General features: G+C 50.1%; 1 protein-coding gene across 3 annotated transcripts; it reads left to right on the top strand.

The window, feature by feature from the left end:
• The first annotated feature begins 250 nt into the window (after nucleotides 1-250).
• Nucleotides 251-12026, top strand: RDH13 (retinol dehydrogenase 13). Of its 3 annotated transcripts, none has more exons than XM_037159837.2 (7): nucleotides 251-431; nucleotides 2693-2811; nucleotides 4946-5101; nucleotides 7288-7392; nucleotides 8361-8573; nucleotides 9425-9526; nucleotides 10942-12026. In XM_037159837.2, the coding sequence occupies exons 1-7, from the start codon at nucleotides 367-369 to the stop codon at nucleotides 11148-11150; spliced, it is 969 nt and encodes a 322-aa protein (XP_037015732.2). In that variant the 5' UTR covers nucleotides 251-366; the 3' UTR covers nucleotides 11151-12026. The 3 variants fall into 3 exon arrangements, with proteins under 3 accessions (XP_037015732.2, XP_053512746.1, XP_053512747.1); XM_053656771.1 differs by lacking the exon at nucleotides 10942-12026 and adding an exon at nucleotides 9853-10327; XM_053656772.1 differs by lacking the exon at nucleotides 2693-2811 and having other exon boundaries at nucleotides 355-431.
• Nucleotides 12027-15041: the final 3015 nt, after the last annotated feature.

Raw genomic sequence — 15041 nt, 5'->3', positions numbered from 1 at the left:
CAGAGCTCGCCCCAACCAACTAAACCACACAGGCCAGGACTTGGTTGCCCAGAACTCGAAGGAGAACGAGTGTGACGTAATTCCAACAGCGCGTCGGCCCCGCCCAAATCACTATCCACAGCCTTGGCCACGCCCCCAGCCCCGTAAACTACCATTCCCAGAAGTAGTAACGCTCACGGCCCATCCCCATAGGTCCCATCCTGAAAGCCCCGCCCTCGTCCGTGTCCCGCCCCGCCCCTTTCAGGAAGCCGCCAGTTTTAGCCGCTATTGCCCTTCCCCACGTGGATCTCAGGCCCCCGGCTCCTTGGAGCTACTGGGGCGGCTGATCTGCGGGCGAGCTCGCGCTGGTTCCAGCTCCGGCCCGTCATGAACCGCTATCTCTTGCCGGCGTCGCTGCTGGGCACGGCGGTGGGTGGCGCTGTGCTGCTCCGGTGAGTATGTGATGGCCTCCATCGGCAGCCAAGGGAGGGAAGGCCGGGTGGAGACCACCAACCCTTCGCCCACCAGCTCACCCCAGAGAACGTGAGGACGAACCTGAGCCCCGCGATGGCAGGTCACCTCCAAGGTCACCCCGAGGAAGGGGCGGTTCCGGGCCCTTGTAAACATTTTGATCTAGTTGCTTTCGGCCTTTTAAGTGATGAATTAATTCATTCAGCAAATATTTAATGAGCAGTTCCCCTGTGTCCCCAGCTGGCCCGGGAGCAAGGAAATATATGCCCTAATTTCTTATCAGAAATTACAGAAACAAATAGAATTGTCCAGCTCGGCAAATGAAAAGCTCGTAATGCACGGGATGTAGACAAAGTTTTTGTCTTTCCTAGGTGAGTTCACTTAAAAAAAAAAAAAAAAAAAAACCCAGCTAGCAAATAATCTACAGTAGCGCTGTTCGGTAGAACTTTCTGTGTTGATGGAAGTGCTTTTGTTCGTGCTTTGCATAGGGTCACATGTGGCTACTGAGCACCAAGGGTGTGCTTACATTATGCTTATAGTTAACAATATGCAAAGTGTTGTCACAACGATTAAAAAAAAAGGATTAGCCACATGTAATTTTATTCGTTATACAAGAAAAGAGACTGACTGGGAGTTCAACCAGAAAGTAATTGGAGTTGAATTATTGTTATTTTTTCAAAGAGCATGGAGGATAGACTGTCAGTCTGTTTGAATAATTACCTTTGGGTTTATTTATCTGCTCTATGATGAGACTTCATGTTGAACTCGTTCCTTCTGATCTGATACCGTCTTTTTCACCTACTTGGCCGGTACCTTGTTCTTTATATGTATTAATTTATTAAACTACTGCTCTGAAATATGAACTAGCTTTTTTAATGGAAAGCTCTAGAAAATGGAATAAATAATATAAAATGACTATAATAACATTCACTGGCCACTGTTTTTGTTTTTATTCATACTGTTGACTTTCAATTCTGAAAAAGCTAGACAATGTAATAAAAATGAAAAACAAAAACAAAAACCAAGTGCCTGGTGGGTGGGGAGTATGGCTATTTATTTATTTATGTATTAAAATTTTTTAATTTATTTTTTTAAGAGAGAGAGATAAAGGGGAGGGAGGGAGAAAGAGAGAGAGAGAGAAATTGATTTATTGTTCCACTTATTGATGTGTTCATCGATTGATTCTTTTTTCTTTTAAGATTTTGTTTATTTATCTTTAGAGGGGAAGGGTAGGAGAGAGGGACAAATATCAATGTGTGGTTGCCTCTTATGCATCCCTTGCTGGGACCTGGCCTGCAACCCAGGCATGTGCCCTGACTGGGAATCGAACCGCAATCCTCTGGTTTGCAGGCCCGCACTCAATCCACTGAGCTACACCAGCCAGGGCATCATTGATCGATTCTTGTTTGTGCCCTAACTGGGGAGTGGACCTGAAACCTTGGCTTTTTGGGATGATGCTCCAACCAACTGAGCTACCTGGCCAAGGGCCTTGCGCTTTATTTGTAATTCACTTAAATTAAACAGCCTCAGGTGGCCGGTGGCTGTGATATCGGACAGTGCTCTCCTCGTGTGTAGAGGTGGCATTGTCTATTTGGCCAGTCCCCTCTGGGTGACACGGGGTCATGTCCAGTTTTTGGCCTCTGAGTATTATGGATCTAATAGCATATTCACGGCCCCCAAGGTCGTGTACATCCTAACACTCAGAACCAGATGACACTGAGTTAGGGACCTCGAGATGGGAGATGACCTTGGGTGATCCTTGTGACTTACATCACAGGGGTCCTTGTGAGAGAAGGGAGGCAGGAGAGTCAGGGTCAGAATCTTGAAGAGGAGGAAGGGGGAAGAGGACTGGACACTGCCCAAGACCCCTGAGAAAGAATACAGCCTGGTGCCTGGATTTTAGCCCCGTGAGACCCATTTGGGGAGCCTGGCTGGCAGAACTGGAGGAGACCACACTTGGCTGGTTTTAACCATCTGTTACAGCAGCCACAGGAAGCGAATACAGTGTGTCTTCATAAAATGACTCTTGTCACAGCCTGGAGGCTTCTGCACACCAGGCTGCGCTCCACCCTCCACCTGCAAGGTGACAACGGCTTTATGGAGTTCACGCAATGTTATTTCCTTCTTTCAGCTGGGGGAACACGAGCTCGGAGGGGTCATTTGCCCAGGATCGAAGCTGAGGGGGCCACCCGTGGTGAGGGGACAGACAGACGGAACTGACCGCGCTGTTTCTCACCTTCAGGGACTATGTCGGCGGCGGGATCTGTCCAAGCAAGGCCACCATTCAGGGGAAGACGGTCATCGTGACGGGGGCCAACACTGGTATTGGGAAGCAGACCGCCTTGGAGCTGGCCCGGAGGGGTGAGGGTCTCAGTGGCAGGAGTGTGGGGGGCTGCGGGGGGAGAGGGGAAGGGACTGAGCAGCACAATTGGGCAGTTACAGAACAGTCACAGGGATGTAAAGTCCAGCAGAAGGAATATAGTCAATAATAGTGTGATAACCAGGTGTGGTGTCAGGTGGGCACTAGGCTTTCTGGGAGGGATCACTTCGTAAGGTATACACACGTCTAACCACTATGCTGAACACCTGAGACTAATGTAATATTGAATGTCTGCTGTCTTTGGGGAAAAATAAAAGAGGGGAAGCCCTGTGTTCTCTGTTTGAGGCTCAGGGTGTGAGGCTGGAAGGTTCTTTTCCAGGGATGTCAGGCTGTTTGATTCTCTTCATTCCCAGCGGCAGGAACCCAACTCACACCCTGAGCCTCAAGCAGAAAACATGGGGCTTCACCCCCCCTTTTTTCCCCCCAAAGACAGCAGATACTCAATATTACATCAGTCTCAGGTAAGCCCTAAGCCCTGGGAGAGGGTGGGGGTGTTCAGAGTCTCAGTGGGGGCCAGGTTTTGTTTTCTTCTCTGTGCTGGCCTCAGTCTCTCCTGCTGTGGGTGGACTCAGTCCTAGCGGTTGGCTTGGGGCCTGGGTCGGAGGTCAGGGTCAAGGTCAAGGCCTGGCTTCAGGCTCTTCCAGGTGCCCTTGGATTTGGGATGTTTCAGTGTTTTTCTCAAGGTCCAAATGGAATTTTGGAGGAATTCCATGGGCTCTCCTCATTGCTTGAGGGTCACTTTTGAAGTTCGGATGAACAGGGTGTTCTGGGGGGGTCAGGTGTGAGAAAGGGCAGAGCGAGGGATTTTGGCCTCAGTGGCTGGAAGGCCTGGGCTGGTGAGAGGCCCAGAGGACAGCAGGAGCTTTCTCTGGGCTTGCTGAGTGGTGGTGGCTAGGGGAACGGGTCCCCGATGGGGACCCAGGCCTGAGCTGTGCGTCCACCCCTGCGGTCAGCGTGGTGGGGGACAGTGATGGACAGCCCCCAGCCACGTGAGGTTCTCACACGTGCTTCTCCCTGGGGAAGGTGAGAAGAGAAATTGGCAGATACACCCATTGCCGTCCTGGGGACCCTCCTGTCACTAGGAGGATATACAGATTGTGGGGGCCAGTGAGTCTGTTCTGAGTCATGTGAGGGGGCAGGGAGATGCGTAGAACACAGCTGGGTCCCCTGCAGGCGGGATAAGCCACACAGATCCGCATGGTCCTCAGTCCCTGTTTTCTGTTCTTGCTTGTCTAATTAAAAAAAACAAAAACAAAACCCCCCCTGCCTTGACTGGTGTGGCTCAGCGGATTGAGCGCTAGCCTTCGAACCAAAGAGTTGCTGGTTTGATTCCCAGTCAAGGCACATGCCTGGGTTGCGGGCCAGGTCCCCAGTAGGGGGCGCATGAGAGGCAACCACACATTGAAGTTTTTCTCCCTCCCTGTCTGCCTCCCTTCCCCTTTCTCTAAAAACAAATAAATTAACTCTAAAAAAATAAAAATAAAGAAACCCACAACCACCTATTTTTACAGATGTATTGAGATTTCATTTCATCTGTTCAAAGTATACACTTCAAGGATTTTTAGCATGTTCACAGTCGTGTAACTGTTGCCACTTTCAATTGGAACATGTTTATCACCCCAAAGTGGAACCTCGCTTCCCTTATTCTCCCCCCTATTCCCCACCCTTCTGTAGAAAACCACGAATCTTCCTTCCGTAGATTTGCCTGTTCTGGACATTTCATAGAAATGGAATCATATGGAATGTGTCCCTTGCTGTGTGGCTTCTTTCCTTCAGCATCATGTTCTGTGTTGCAGCAGGTGTCAGGGCTTCCTTCCTTTTTCATGGCTGCGTAATATTCCACTGTAGGGACACATTGTGTTGTTTATCTGTTCCTTCCTTTTTCATGGCCATGTAATATTCCACTGTATGGACACAGCGTATGTTGTTTATCCGTTCGTCCATTGATGGACACTTGGGTTGTTTCCACCTCTGGGCTGTTGCGAATAGTGCTTCTGTGAACATGTGTGTCCGCATTTTTGTGAGGGCTAATGTTTTCATTTGTATTGGGTATATACATACTTAGGAGTGGATCTTTAAAAAAAAAAATTTTTTTTTCCTATCCTGGGCTTCCAGGAGGCAACATCATCCTGGCCTGTCGAGACATGGAGAAGTGTGAGGCGGCGGCAAAGGACATTCGAGGGGAGACCCTGAATCACCGGGTCAACGCACGCCACCTGGACCTGGCCTCTCTGAAGTCCATCCGAGAGTTCGCTGCGAAAATCATTGAAGGTAGGAGGGAGGGTGCTGGCTGTGTGGGGTGAGGTCTCAGGTGGCCAGGCTCTGAGGAGCCTGGAATTAAACCAGGCTTGGTTCACCTCTGACTGGTGTGGCTCAGTGGATTGAGCACTGGACTACCAACCAAAGGGTCACTGGTTTGATTCCCAGTCAGGGCACATGCCTGGGTTGCTGGCCAGGCCCCAGTAGGGGGCGTGTAAGAGGCAACCACACATTGATGTTCCTCTCCCCCCCCCAAAAAAAAAAACCTTCAGGCAAAAGAGGCAAACAGGCCAGAGACACTGATTCATCGTCCATTGTTCCCGAGGCTTTCTGTCACGGGTGATGCCAGGGGCACCCAGATGAGTCAGATTCAGGCTGCACCTCCAAGGGTCACCCGGGCATGGCTGCGACCATCCCTCCACCATCGGGGGACCCACGGGCACAGTGCCAAGTTTGCTGGGTGTTTCTTTTTGCAAATCCAAGGATCAGGCTTGAGTTTTTCTGCACTTGTCACCTTGATTGGTGACTCATTCATTTCACTTCACGCTCGGCATCCTGAGAACTGTTCACATATTAATTTTTTTGAGTAGGAATAACGTCGACTGTATTAATTGTTCAGAAAGTACAAAAGGGGAGGCAGCTGAGTGTCTCCCTGCCGTGCCTGACCCCGGCTCCTGGCCACCTTCCTCATGTGCGCAATGCCTGCGTGTCCCACATTTTATGCCTTTATTACACAGGTAGGAGTATGGCCGCCCCTTGGTCTTTGGGGGCAGACTGAGCCTGTTGCACACCTGGTGCTGCCCCAGCTCTTTCCCCCTGGTTCTTTCTTTCAGGCTTGCAGGTAGAACTTCCTTGTTCTTGTGGCTACATTGTATTTCTTTGCTCGTGGCAACATTTTGTTTCATTGCGTGGTTCTGACAGGTTGGCTGTTTGTCTTCCAGCCTTTCTGGGGCTGCCGTGAATGTCTGTTCTCCTGATTTTTGTCCCATGTGACGGTGTCTGCAGATCTTGGAGAAAGCCCTTTCCTCTTTACCCGGCTCCGAGTTAAATAAAATCAGGAAAGCAGGCTGGGAGACCCAGGAGCTGATGGGCTCCCCAGCTTGTGTTCCTGATGGCTGTACTGTACCCCTATTCCCCCAAATAGGGAACAAAATGGAGACTTTATTAGGTGCTAGGGGACCAGTTGGTTATTTCTGGGGATCCTAAAAACTGCTTTGGGAGTGTTATGGATTCGCTCATGTCTCGTCCCCAAAAAGATGGGTCAGATGTGACCTTAAGAGATGAGGTCTTTACAGAGGTCATCAAGTGAAAATGAGGCCGTTAGGGTGGGCCCTGACCCAGTCTGACTGGTGTCTTTCAGAGATCAGGACACAGACTCACAGAGGGACGACCCTGTGAGGACGCAGGAACGAGACCGCTGTCTACCCGCCAAGCGTAGAGGCAGGGAACAGATTCTGCCTCATGGTCTCAGAGCACACCAGCCCCCAGATGCCTTGATCTTGGACGTCCAGCCTCCGGAACTGGGGGATGGTAGATTTCTGTTGTTCAAGCTGCCCAGCAGGTGACCAGAGGTCTGAGACCAGGGGTCAGCAAGGCTGTGTGAGTTGAATCCTCCCTGGTCCCCCCAGCTTCTGGTGGTGACCATCCATCCTGACATCTCTCAGCTTGTAGCTGCGTCTCCACGGTCCTTCCATCATCACACCAGGGTCTCCTTGTGTGTGTGTGTGTCCAAACTTCCCTTAAAAAAAAGGTTTTAATGCTCACTTCGGCAGCACATATACTAAAAGATTTTATTTATTTATTTTTTAGAGAGAGGAGAAGGGAGGGAGAAAGGGAGAAACACTGATGTGTGTTCAGTCGGTTGCCTCTTGTGCGCCCCCTACTGGGGAACTGGCCTGCAACCCAGGCATGTGCCCTGCCTGGGTATCGAACTGGTGACCATTCTTTTTGCAGGTCGGTGCTCAATCCACTGAGCCACGCCAGCCAGGGACCACACTTCCCTTTCTTATGAAGACACCAGTCACGTTGGATGAGGGCCCACCCTGCGGCCTCACCTGTACTTGATTACTTCTGTAAAGACTTGGTTTCCAAAGAAAGGTCACATGCACAGGCTTTGGGTAGACACGAACATTTGGGGACATTGTTCAGCCCAGCACAGGCCTGGGGTTGACATGCTTGCCCTGACCCTTGTCTTCCAGAGGAGGAGAAAGTGCATGTGCTGGTCAACAATGCAGCCGTGATGCGGTGCCCACACTGGACCACTGAGGATGGCTTCGAGATGCAGCTTGGAGTGAACTACCTGGGTGAGGCCGTGGGCTGTGTGTTGTTGGCACCCACCTGGGGCATCAGCGGGGTCCCTAGTGGGTCAGACACAGGCTCTGGGAGGGGGCGTCCTTTTCCACGCTCCAGGTTGGCCGTGTGGCCACTGGTTGGGTCACCTAGCAGCTCAGGGAGGTGCCTCTTCCTTGTGGACACTTGGAAAGTCTTTGGGATCCTCTACCGGTCTCTTGACCTTATATCCCTTTGTTCATCTTTCAGTCTATCTGTCCTTCAGTCACTCTGTTAGTCTATCTGTTGTTACCCTGAATGTGCCTGGAGTTCTCTTACTAAGGGCCAGGGGACAATGGGACATATTGAATCAGGGCCCACCCTAATGACCTTACTTTAACTTACCTCTCTCCGTAAGACCCTCCGTAAATAAGGTCACATTCTGAGGTTACGGAGGGTTGGACTTCAACATATTTTTTGGGGGGGAGGAGTGGGGAGACACAACTCAACCCTTAACACACATTACTATCATTCACAATCTATTGTCTGGGACTCAGCCACATGACCAAGCTGGTTGCAAAGGAGTCTGGGAAAAGTAGTCTTTTACTGGGACTTCTTGGGCATAGGCAAGAATTCTCTTACTGTATAGGAAGTGGGAAAAGGATTTTGGGAGGTAGAGAAGGCAATCTCTTCTCTAGCTGACCTCATAAGGCTTGACATTTGGGGCTGGATAATTAATTCCTTGTTGTAGGGACTGTCCTGTGTGTCGTAGGATGTTGAGCAGCATCTTTGGCCTCCACTCACTAGATGGCAGTAGTGTCCTTACTTTCTGCAGTGGTGATGACCAAAATTGTCTCCAGATATTGCCAGATGTTCCCTGGGGGCAGTGGAGGGGGGAAGCATATTGCTTATGGTTGAGAACCATGAGTTATGGGGAGGGTGAGATACGGTAATGTTCTCAGCACATAGTTTGACAGTTATCTTCTTGTCATTGTTCGTCCAGGTCACTTTCTTCTGACAAACTTACTGCTGGACAAGCTGAAGGCCTCAGCTCCTTCGCGGGTCATCAACCTCTCATCCTTGGCCCACATCGCTGGGCACATAGACTTTGATGACCTGAACTGGGAGAAGAGGAAGTATAACACCAAAGCAGCCTACTGCCAGAGCAAGCTGGCCCTCATCCTCTTCACCAAGGAGCTGAGCCGGCGGCTGCAAGGTGCATGTGTGCTGTGTTTTTCCTTTGGCTCTGAGACTGGAACGGTCCTGCTGGTACCCTGGGCTGATGGGAGGTCAAGCATGGGCTCTAGGATAGAGTAGCAAATGCACGACACACCACCAGGTTCCCCTCTGGTGCCTGAAGCAGACATCACTAATCAACACACACATAACTAAGCTTTTCTGGTGCCTGAGGCAGGCATCACTAATCAATCACACACAACCAGGCTCCACTGGTGCCTGAAGCAGACATTACTAATCAATCACATTTTCTCTGCCCACCCAGGACTGGCATGTAAGCCTCTGATGCTCCAGGCCAGTGGAAATTGGGCAATATCTGGAGATACTTTTGGCTCTCACTTTGGGGGTGGGTGTTGCTGCTTGTAGCTAGTGGACAGACGCTGGGGATACAGCTTGGCATCTCCAGTGAATGGGTTAAAGAATGATCAGGCCTCAGTATCCATATGGTGATGTTGAAAAGTCTGCCCTTTTGCTCTTGTTTCTCATGGAGGGGGTGTTAGCTCACCTGGGAGCTTGTCAGACCCACCCTGACCCACTGCTTCAGACCCTCTGGGGGTGGGGCCCAGTGGTCTGGGTTTCCCAAGCACTCCATGTGATTTCGACACACACTCGGGTTCCGAGGCCCTGCTCAGGGTAGCCATGTGACAGAACTTCCTTGCAAGATCAAACCGTCTGGTGTGGAGGTTTCAGAGCAAGAGGTTGGTGTGGGTTCAAAAGCAGGAAATGGAGGAGCCCCAGTTCAGAGTGGACAGTGTCAGGCTTCCTGGTAAAGAGTAAATCTGGTGTCTGTCTCGCCAGCCCCCTTGCTCCATCCTTCCTTTCTCTCCCCAGGTACGGGTGTGACCGTTAATGCTTTGCACCCTGGTGTGGCCAGGACAGAGCTGGGCAGACACACGGGTATGCATAAATCTGCCTTCTCCAGCTTCACACTTGGTAAGTGTCTTCCCGGCCTGGGGCCCCTTGCTGAACCCCTGCCCTCCCTGCTTGAGGCCCGGGAACGTCCTTTGGGGTATTAGTTAGGACCAGTGGGATATACATATAGGTATTTAGAAAGATGTGTTAGGGGAGATTGGCTCACAATTTATGGAGAATTCCTACAATCTGCTCTCAGCATGTTGGAGGCCCAGGACAGCTGGTGGGTGGTGTAGTCACACTCTGAGTCTGCCAGCCGGAAGTGCCCATGTCTGACCTCAGGAGGAGATAGATGTCACAGCTCAAGCAAAGAGCAAATTCACCCTTTCTCACCTTTTTTGTTCTAGTCTGGCCCTCAGCTGACTGCATGCTGCCTACCTGGGTTTCCTTGACTCAGTCTATCGATTCAAATGCTCACCTCTCAGACACACCCAGAAATAAGGCTTTGCCAGGTCTCTGGTGGTCCGTTAGCCCAGTCCAGTTGACATAAACTTAACATCACTCTCAGAGACTGCTCCCTCCTCTGTCTCATGTATGCTACCAAGACAGGTCACTTTTCTATGTCTATTCCTGCTGGCCTCAGTGTAACCCATGTCTCTTGGCGCGGGGCATGGAGCCAATTCCTGGAGTCGTCTGTGTTCAGGGTCACTTCGGCTTCTCCCAGAACTAGCTGGGCCACCCTGGGAGAGCAACTTCACCTCTCTGAGCCTCAGTGTCCTCATGCAAAGGGAGAACCAGAAAAATACATGTGTCACTGGGAGCATTAGATGAGACCTCCTGTAAGAGGTCCAGCACAATGTCTAGCTCAGATTTTTTTTTTTGAGAGAGAGAGAGAGAGAGAGATGGGGAGGGGGAGTAGGGAGGGGCAAGAGAGAGAGAAACAATCGATGATTTGTTGTTCTGCTTACTTATGCATTCACTGGTTGCTTCTTGTATGTGCCCTGACCAGGGATCAAACCCACAACTGTGTTGTATCTGGACGATGCTCTAACCAACTGAGCCACCTGGCGAGGGCACTTAGAACTTTATAACCAGCATTTGTAATCTTGGAAAACATTCACTGAGTGGGTGCTAGGTGTTCAAGGATCTTGAGCTGAGGCATTTAATAAATAAAAGTTATTGTAAAGTAAGATGAGGTATGATGGGTATGGGGGGCTGATGGAAAGGAAGGAGAGGTTCCATTTTCCCAGGAAAAAAAAAAGCCAGGGAGGCTCCCTGAGGGAGGTGGCTTTGTGACTGGTTCCTGTTTCTGGAGAGATGGGCTGGGGAAGGGACTTTCTGGTGGGGGGAACCACCATAGCAAAAGTCTGGAGGTGGGCTCTTTGGGGTCCCAGGCCAACCTCTAGCCTCCGTGGGCTCTGTGTGCTGGGGTGGAGGGGGGCTTTTTGTATCATCCTCCCTGAATGTGGTCTGAACGCTCTGTGGGCTGATTGCAGGGCCTATCTTCTGGCTGCTGGTCAAGAGCCCAGAGCTGGCGGCCCAGCCCAGCACCTACCTGGCTGTGGCGGAGGAACTTGAGGGTGTTTCTGGAAAGTACTTCGATGGACTCAAAGAGAAGGCTCCGGCCCCCGAGGCTGAGGATGAGGAGGTAGCCCAGAGGCTTTGGGCTGAAAGTGCCCGCCTGGTGGGCTTGGAGATGTCCTAGGAGTTCTCTGTGTGGGGACAACTCATATCACCTGAGAGCAGGTGTGGTGGGCTCAGGATGGAGTTGCAAGACCAAGGCTGACTGCCATGCCCACAACACCCTCTAGGTGGCGGTATCGACACCTAAATGCAAAGTTGAGAAACGTGGCTGCTATGTCCTTAGCACCCTCAAGGTGACAGCATTGGCCAAGCCCAACGATTAAGGAACTTGACTGCCATTCCAGCAACCGCCACTAGATGGCAGCATTGACCGCGAAATGCTGGCTATCATGTTCACATCACCCTCTAGGTGGCAGCCTTGCCCTTCTTTTCTGGCCACAGCGGCTTGACCTACAGGTGGGGGTACTTGACCCAGGGGCTGGCTGGGGCAAGGTAGCTGGCTGTCACAGGTGAGCCCCATTATTAGATGCTGGTTTTGGTAATTTAAACTGGGAACTACTGAGGGAGGAGCCAGCTCCCTCTGATGTGAGCCACAGTTCAGGATAAGTGGTTGGACAGACATGGTCAAGTTTGTGGTCCCCTGTGTGACCTTGTACACCTTCAGACCCCTTTCTGAGCCTCTGTTTCTCCAACTGTAAAGTGTACAGAATCTCTTGACTACCTCATAGGGTGGTGTGCTGAGCATGTCTTGCTGGGGAAAGTTTACTGAGGATCTTAGGGTTCCTGACTCTGGCCAGGTGCAGGGGTGGAGGGATACTTCTTCAGAGAACAGGCCGATACACACCTGATTCTGTATCCTGGAGCCACGCCTCGGACAAGTGAACAACGCACCAGCTGATGCTGCTGAGTACCCAAGATACCTGGGGTCATGACCTTCTCTAGCCCTGTGAACTCTCAAACTTGCTCTTTAAGAATAATAAAACATCTAGCCGAGTCATAGGTTTTATTTTTTTTTTCTTTATGCATGTGGGGAAGTGCCAATAAGCTGAACAAAAACAAGTCATGTATTTCTTCCCTTTGTGAAGCAGAGACAACAGTTTAAATAATACCAAGCCAGTGAACTCATCAGATGTTTACACGTTTAGAAATTCTGGCCTGGCCCGGTAGCTCAGCTGATTAGAGCATTGGCCCCATATGCCAAGGTTGCTGGTTCCATTCCCGGTCAGGGCACATATAAGAATTAATCAATGAATGCATCAACAAGTGGAACAACAAATCAATGTTTCACTCTTTCCCTTTCTCTCTCTCAAAATAAGGGTCCCCTCCCACCTGGGGACAGTTAAAATTTGTGGGTGTCTTCTCTATTAGAAATGGGGCTGCCACTCTGCTCCGGCTCAGAATAAAGGGGCAGCAGCACCCAAAGCTCAGTAATCAAGATAAATGTTTGGACATTAAAAAACAAATTTTGAGGGACCCCTGGAGGCCAGGGGAGCCGCTTTGCATCCTGCAGTACACTGAACAGCAAGAACGACCCGCACCTGGTGCTGGCAGTGTGGGGGAGGGGAGCGGTGAGGGCAGAATCCGAGATAATCCAACGCTTGATAAATGCAGTCAGTTTTCTTATTTTTACCACATCAGATCAAAGTAGCTGAAGGATATATGTGGGATGAGGTGACTCTGGCAGGCAGTGCCCGACACCACCGTGTTCTGGAAAATCCACCATCACCTCCCTCCTTTAGCGTCGGCTGATCAGCAACTTTATATATTTTCTTTTTAAATATTTTATTTATTTATCTTTAGAGGGAAAGGGAAGGAGAGAAGGAGAGAAATATCAATGTATAGTTGCCTCTCGTGGGTCCCCCACTGGGACTGGCCTGCAACCCAGGCATGTGCTCTGACTGGGAATCGAACCACGATTCTTTGGTTCACAGGCCTGCACTCAGTCCACTGAGCTACACCAGCCAGGGCTATTTTCTCTCTCTCTTTTTTTTTTTTTTAAAGATTTTATTTGTCTTTAGCAGGGAAGGAGAGAGGGAGAGAAACATCAATGTATGGTTGCCTCTAGTGCGTCCCGTGCTGGGAACTGGCCTGCAACCCAGGCATGTGCCCTGACCAGGAACCGAACCGAGATCCTCTGGTTCGCAGACCTACACTCAATCCACTGAACCACACCAGCCAGGGCATATTTTCTCTTTTTTAAAGACTGAATTTGTTGGGGTGATATTGGTTAATAAAATTATATAGGTTTCAGGTTTACAATTCTATAATACACCATCCATATATTGTATTGTGTGTTTACCACCAAGTCTTCCATCAACATTTATTCCCCCCTTTACCCTCTTCTATCTCCCCCACCCCCTTCTCTTGGGTAATAACCGTACCGTTGTCTGTGTCTATGAGTTTTCTTCTTAATCCCTTTCCCCTTTTCACCCAGCCCCCATCTTACTCCCCTCTGACAGCTGTCAGTCTGTTCTCTGTTCCTGTGAGTCTATTTCTATTTTGTTGATTAGATTCCACATATAAGTAAGATTATATGGTGTTTGTCTTTCTCTGACTGGCTCATTTCACTTAGTATAATACTCTCCAGGTCCATCTGTACTGTTGCAAAAAGTAAGAGTTCCTTCTTTTTTTTTTTTTTATGGATGAGTAGTATTCCATCATGTGAATGCACCACAGCTTTTTATTCACTCATCTACTGATGGGCACGTGGCTGCTTCCAGAGCTTGGCTGTTGTAAATAATTGATCAGCAATGTGAATTTCATGAATTCTATGGGTCACCTTCACCCTCCTTTGCCATGGGAAGTGACAGGTTCCAGGGATTAGGATGTGGATGTCTCTGGGTGGGGGGGGGCACTGTTCCGCCTGCCACTGTCCCTTTCAAAACCTGCTTTCTTAGCTTTTCTCATAGCTGAAAATCTCACTTTCATAGTCGCCACCAATTCCTTTCTGCTTCAGCGAAGCAGAACCAGCATCACCGGTGCTGCGAGCAAATCCGCTGAAACGAGATGTGACCACGAACTGCCTGCTACCTGCTTTTAGAAACATCAAGGGGTGTCCTAGCAAGAAGAGGACTTGAATTCAACGAATTCAACATCTGATTCTGGAGCCTACTTTCTTTCTTTCTTTTTTTTTTTTTTCCTGGGGGGAGGTGGTGGTTATGGGTTTACATGAAAGGGAAAGGCCTTCCTGTTACATAACCACGAACCCTGTGGTTTGGTTTGGGGCTGATTCTAACCACAAACCCTCGAGCCAACATCCACTTCCTTTCCAAACTGAGAAACCACAGATGTGGACTCCCACAAATAGTGGGTGATGTCACCCTCTATATCCTCCAAGACTTTGAGGTGGCTCATGAGCCCAGCTATCACCTTCACCGATAAAGGGTGATAAAAACCCACCCAGAACACCCTCCAAAGCCACAGACGCCCAGACAAGAGACTGTGGTGAAGTTACGAGCAAACCAAAAGGTGAACGAGGTCAGGAGATGCTTGGAGTGGGGGATGGCAGACACTTCACCGAAAGGAACCCAAGGTGCAGCCTTCATGGGCTTTTGGGGTCTGAGAATTGTGCCCGATGCCGTGGGCTGCTGGTGACGGGCTGTACTTGATGGGTATCAGCTGGGCTTCTGTTCACCCCCCGCCCCCCCAAGAGGGAGAAGGGACATTTTTCTTAGAGGAGATCTGGGGGTTCTAGGACAGACACGCTTTGGGTTCAGTGACTTTGTCATGATTCCACCTGCCTGTTGACCCATCACTAGGTCCAACTTCACCTCAAGGCTGAAGCATCTGTAGGGGCTCGATGGTGGACCCCCCAAAGTTAGGTCCATGTCCTGACATCAGTGTATGGGACCTCGTTTGGAAAAAAGGTTCTTTGTAACAAAGTTAAGGATCTCGAGATGAGTTCATCCTACATGAGCTGGGTGGGCCCTGAATTCAACCACAAATGTCCTTACAGATAGGAGACACTTGGGCACAGGGGACAGAGATGGGCATGGTGGACCCCCAAACCGGG

The sequence above is a fragment of the Artibeus jamaicensis genome, unplaced genomic scaffold (assembly GCF_021234435.1).
Source record: "Artibeus jamaicensis isolate MK-2021 breed Jamaican fruit bat unplaced genomic scaffold, CSHL_Jam_final scaffold_2693, whole genome shotgun sequence".
Taxonomy (NCBI): domain Eukaryota; kingdom Metazoa; phylum Chordata; class Mammalia; order Chiroptera; family Phyllostomidae; genus Artibeus; species Artibeus jamaicensis.
Note: the sequence above shows the minus strand (reverse complement) of the source record. Positions and strands in the feature narration are given on the sequence as shown.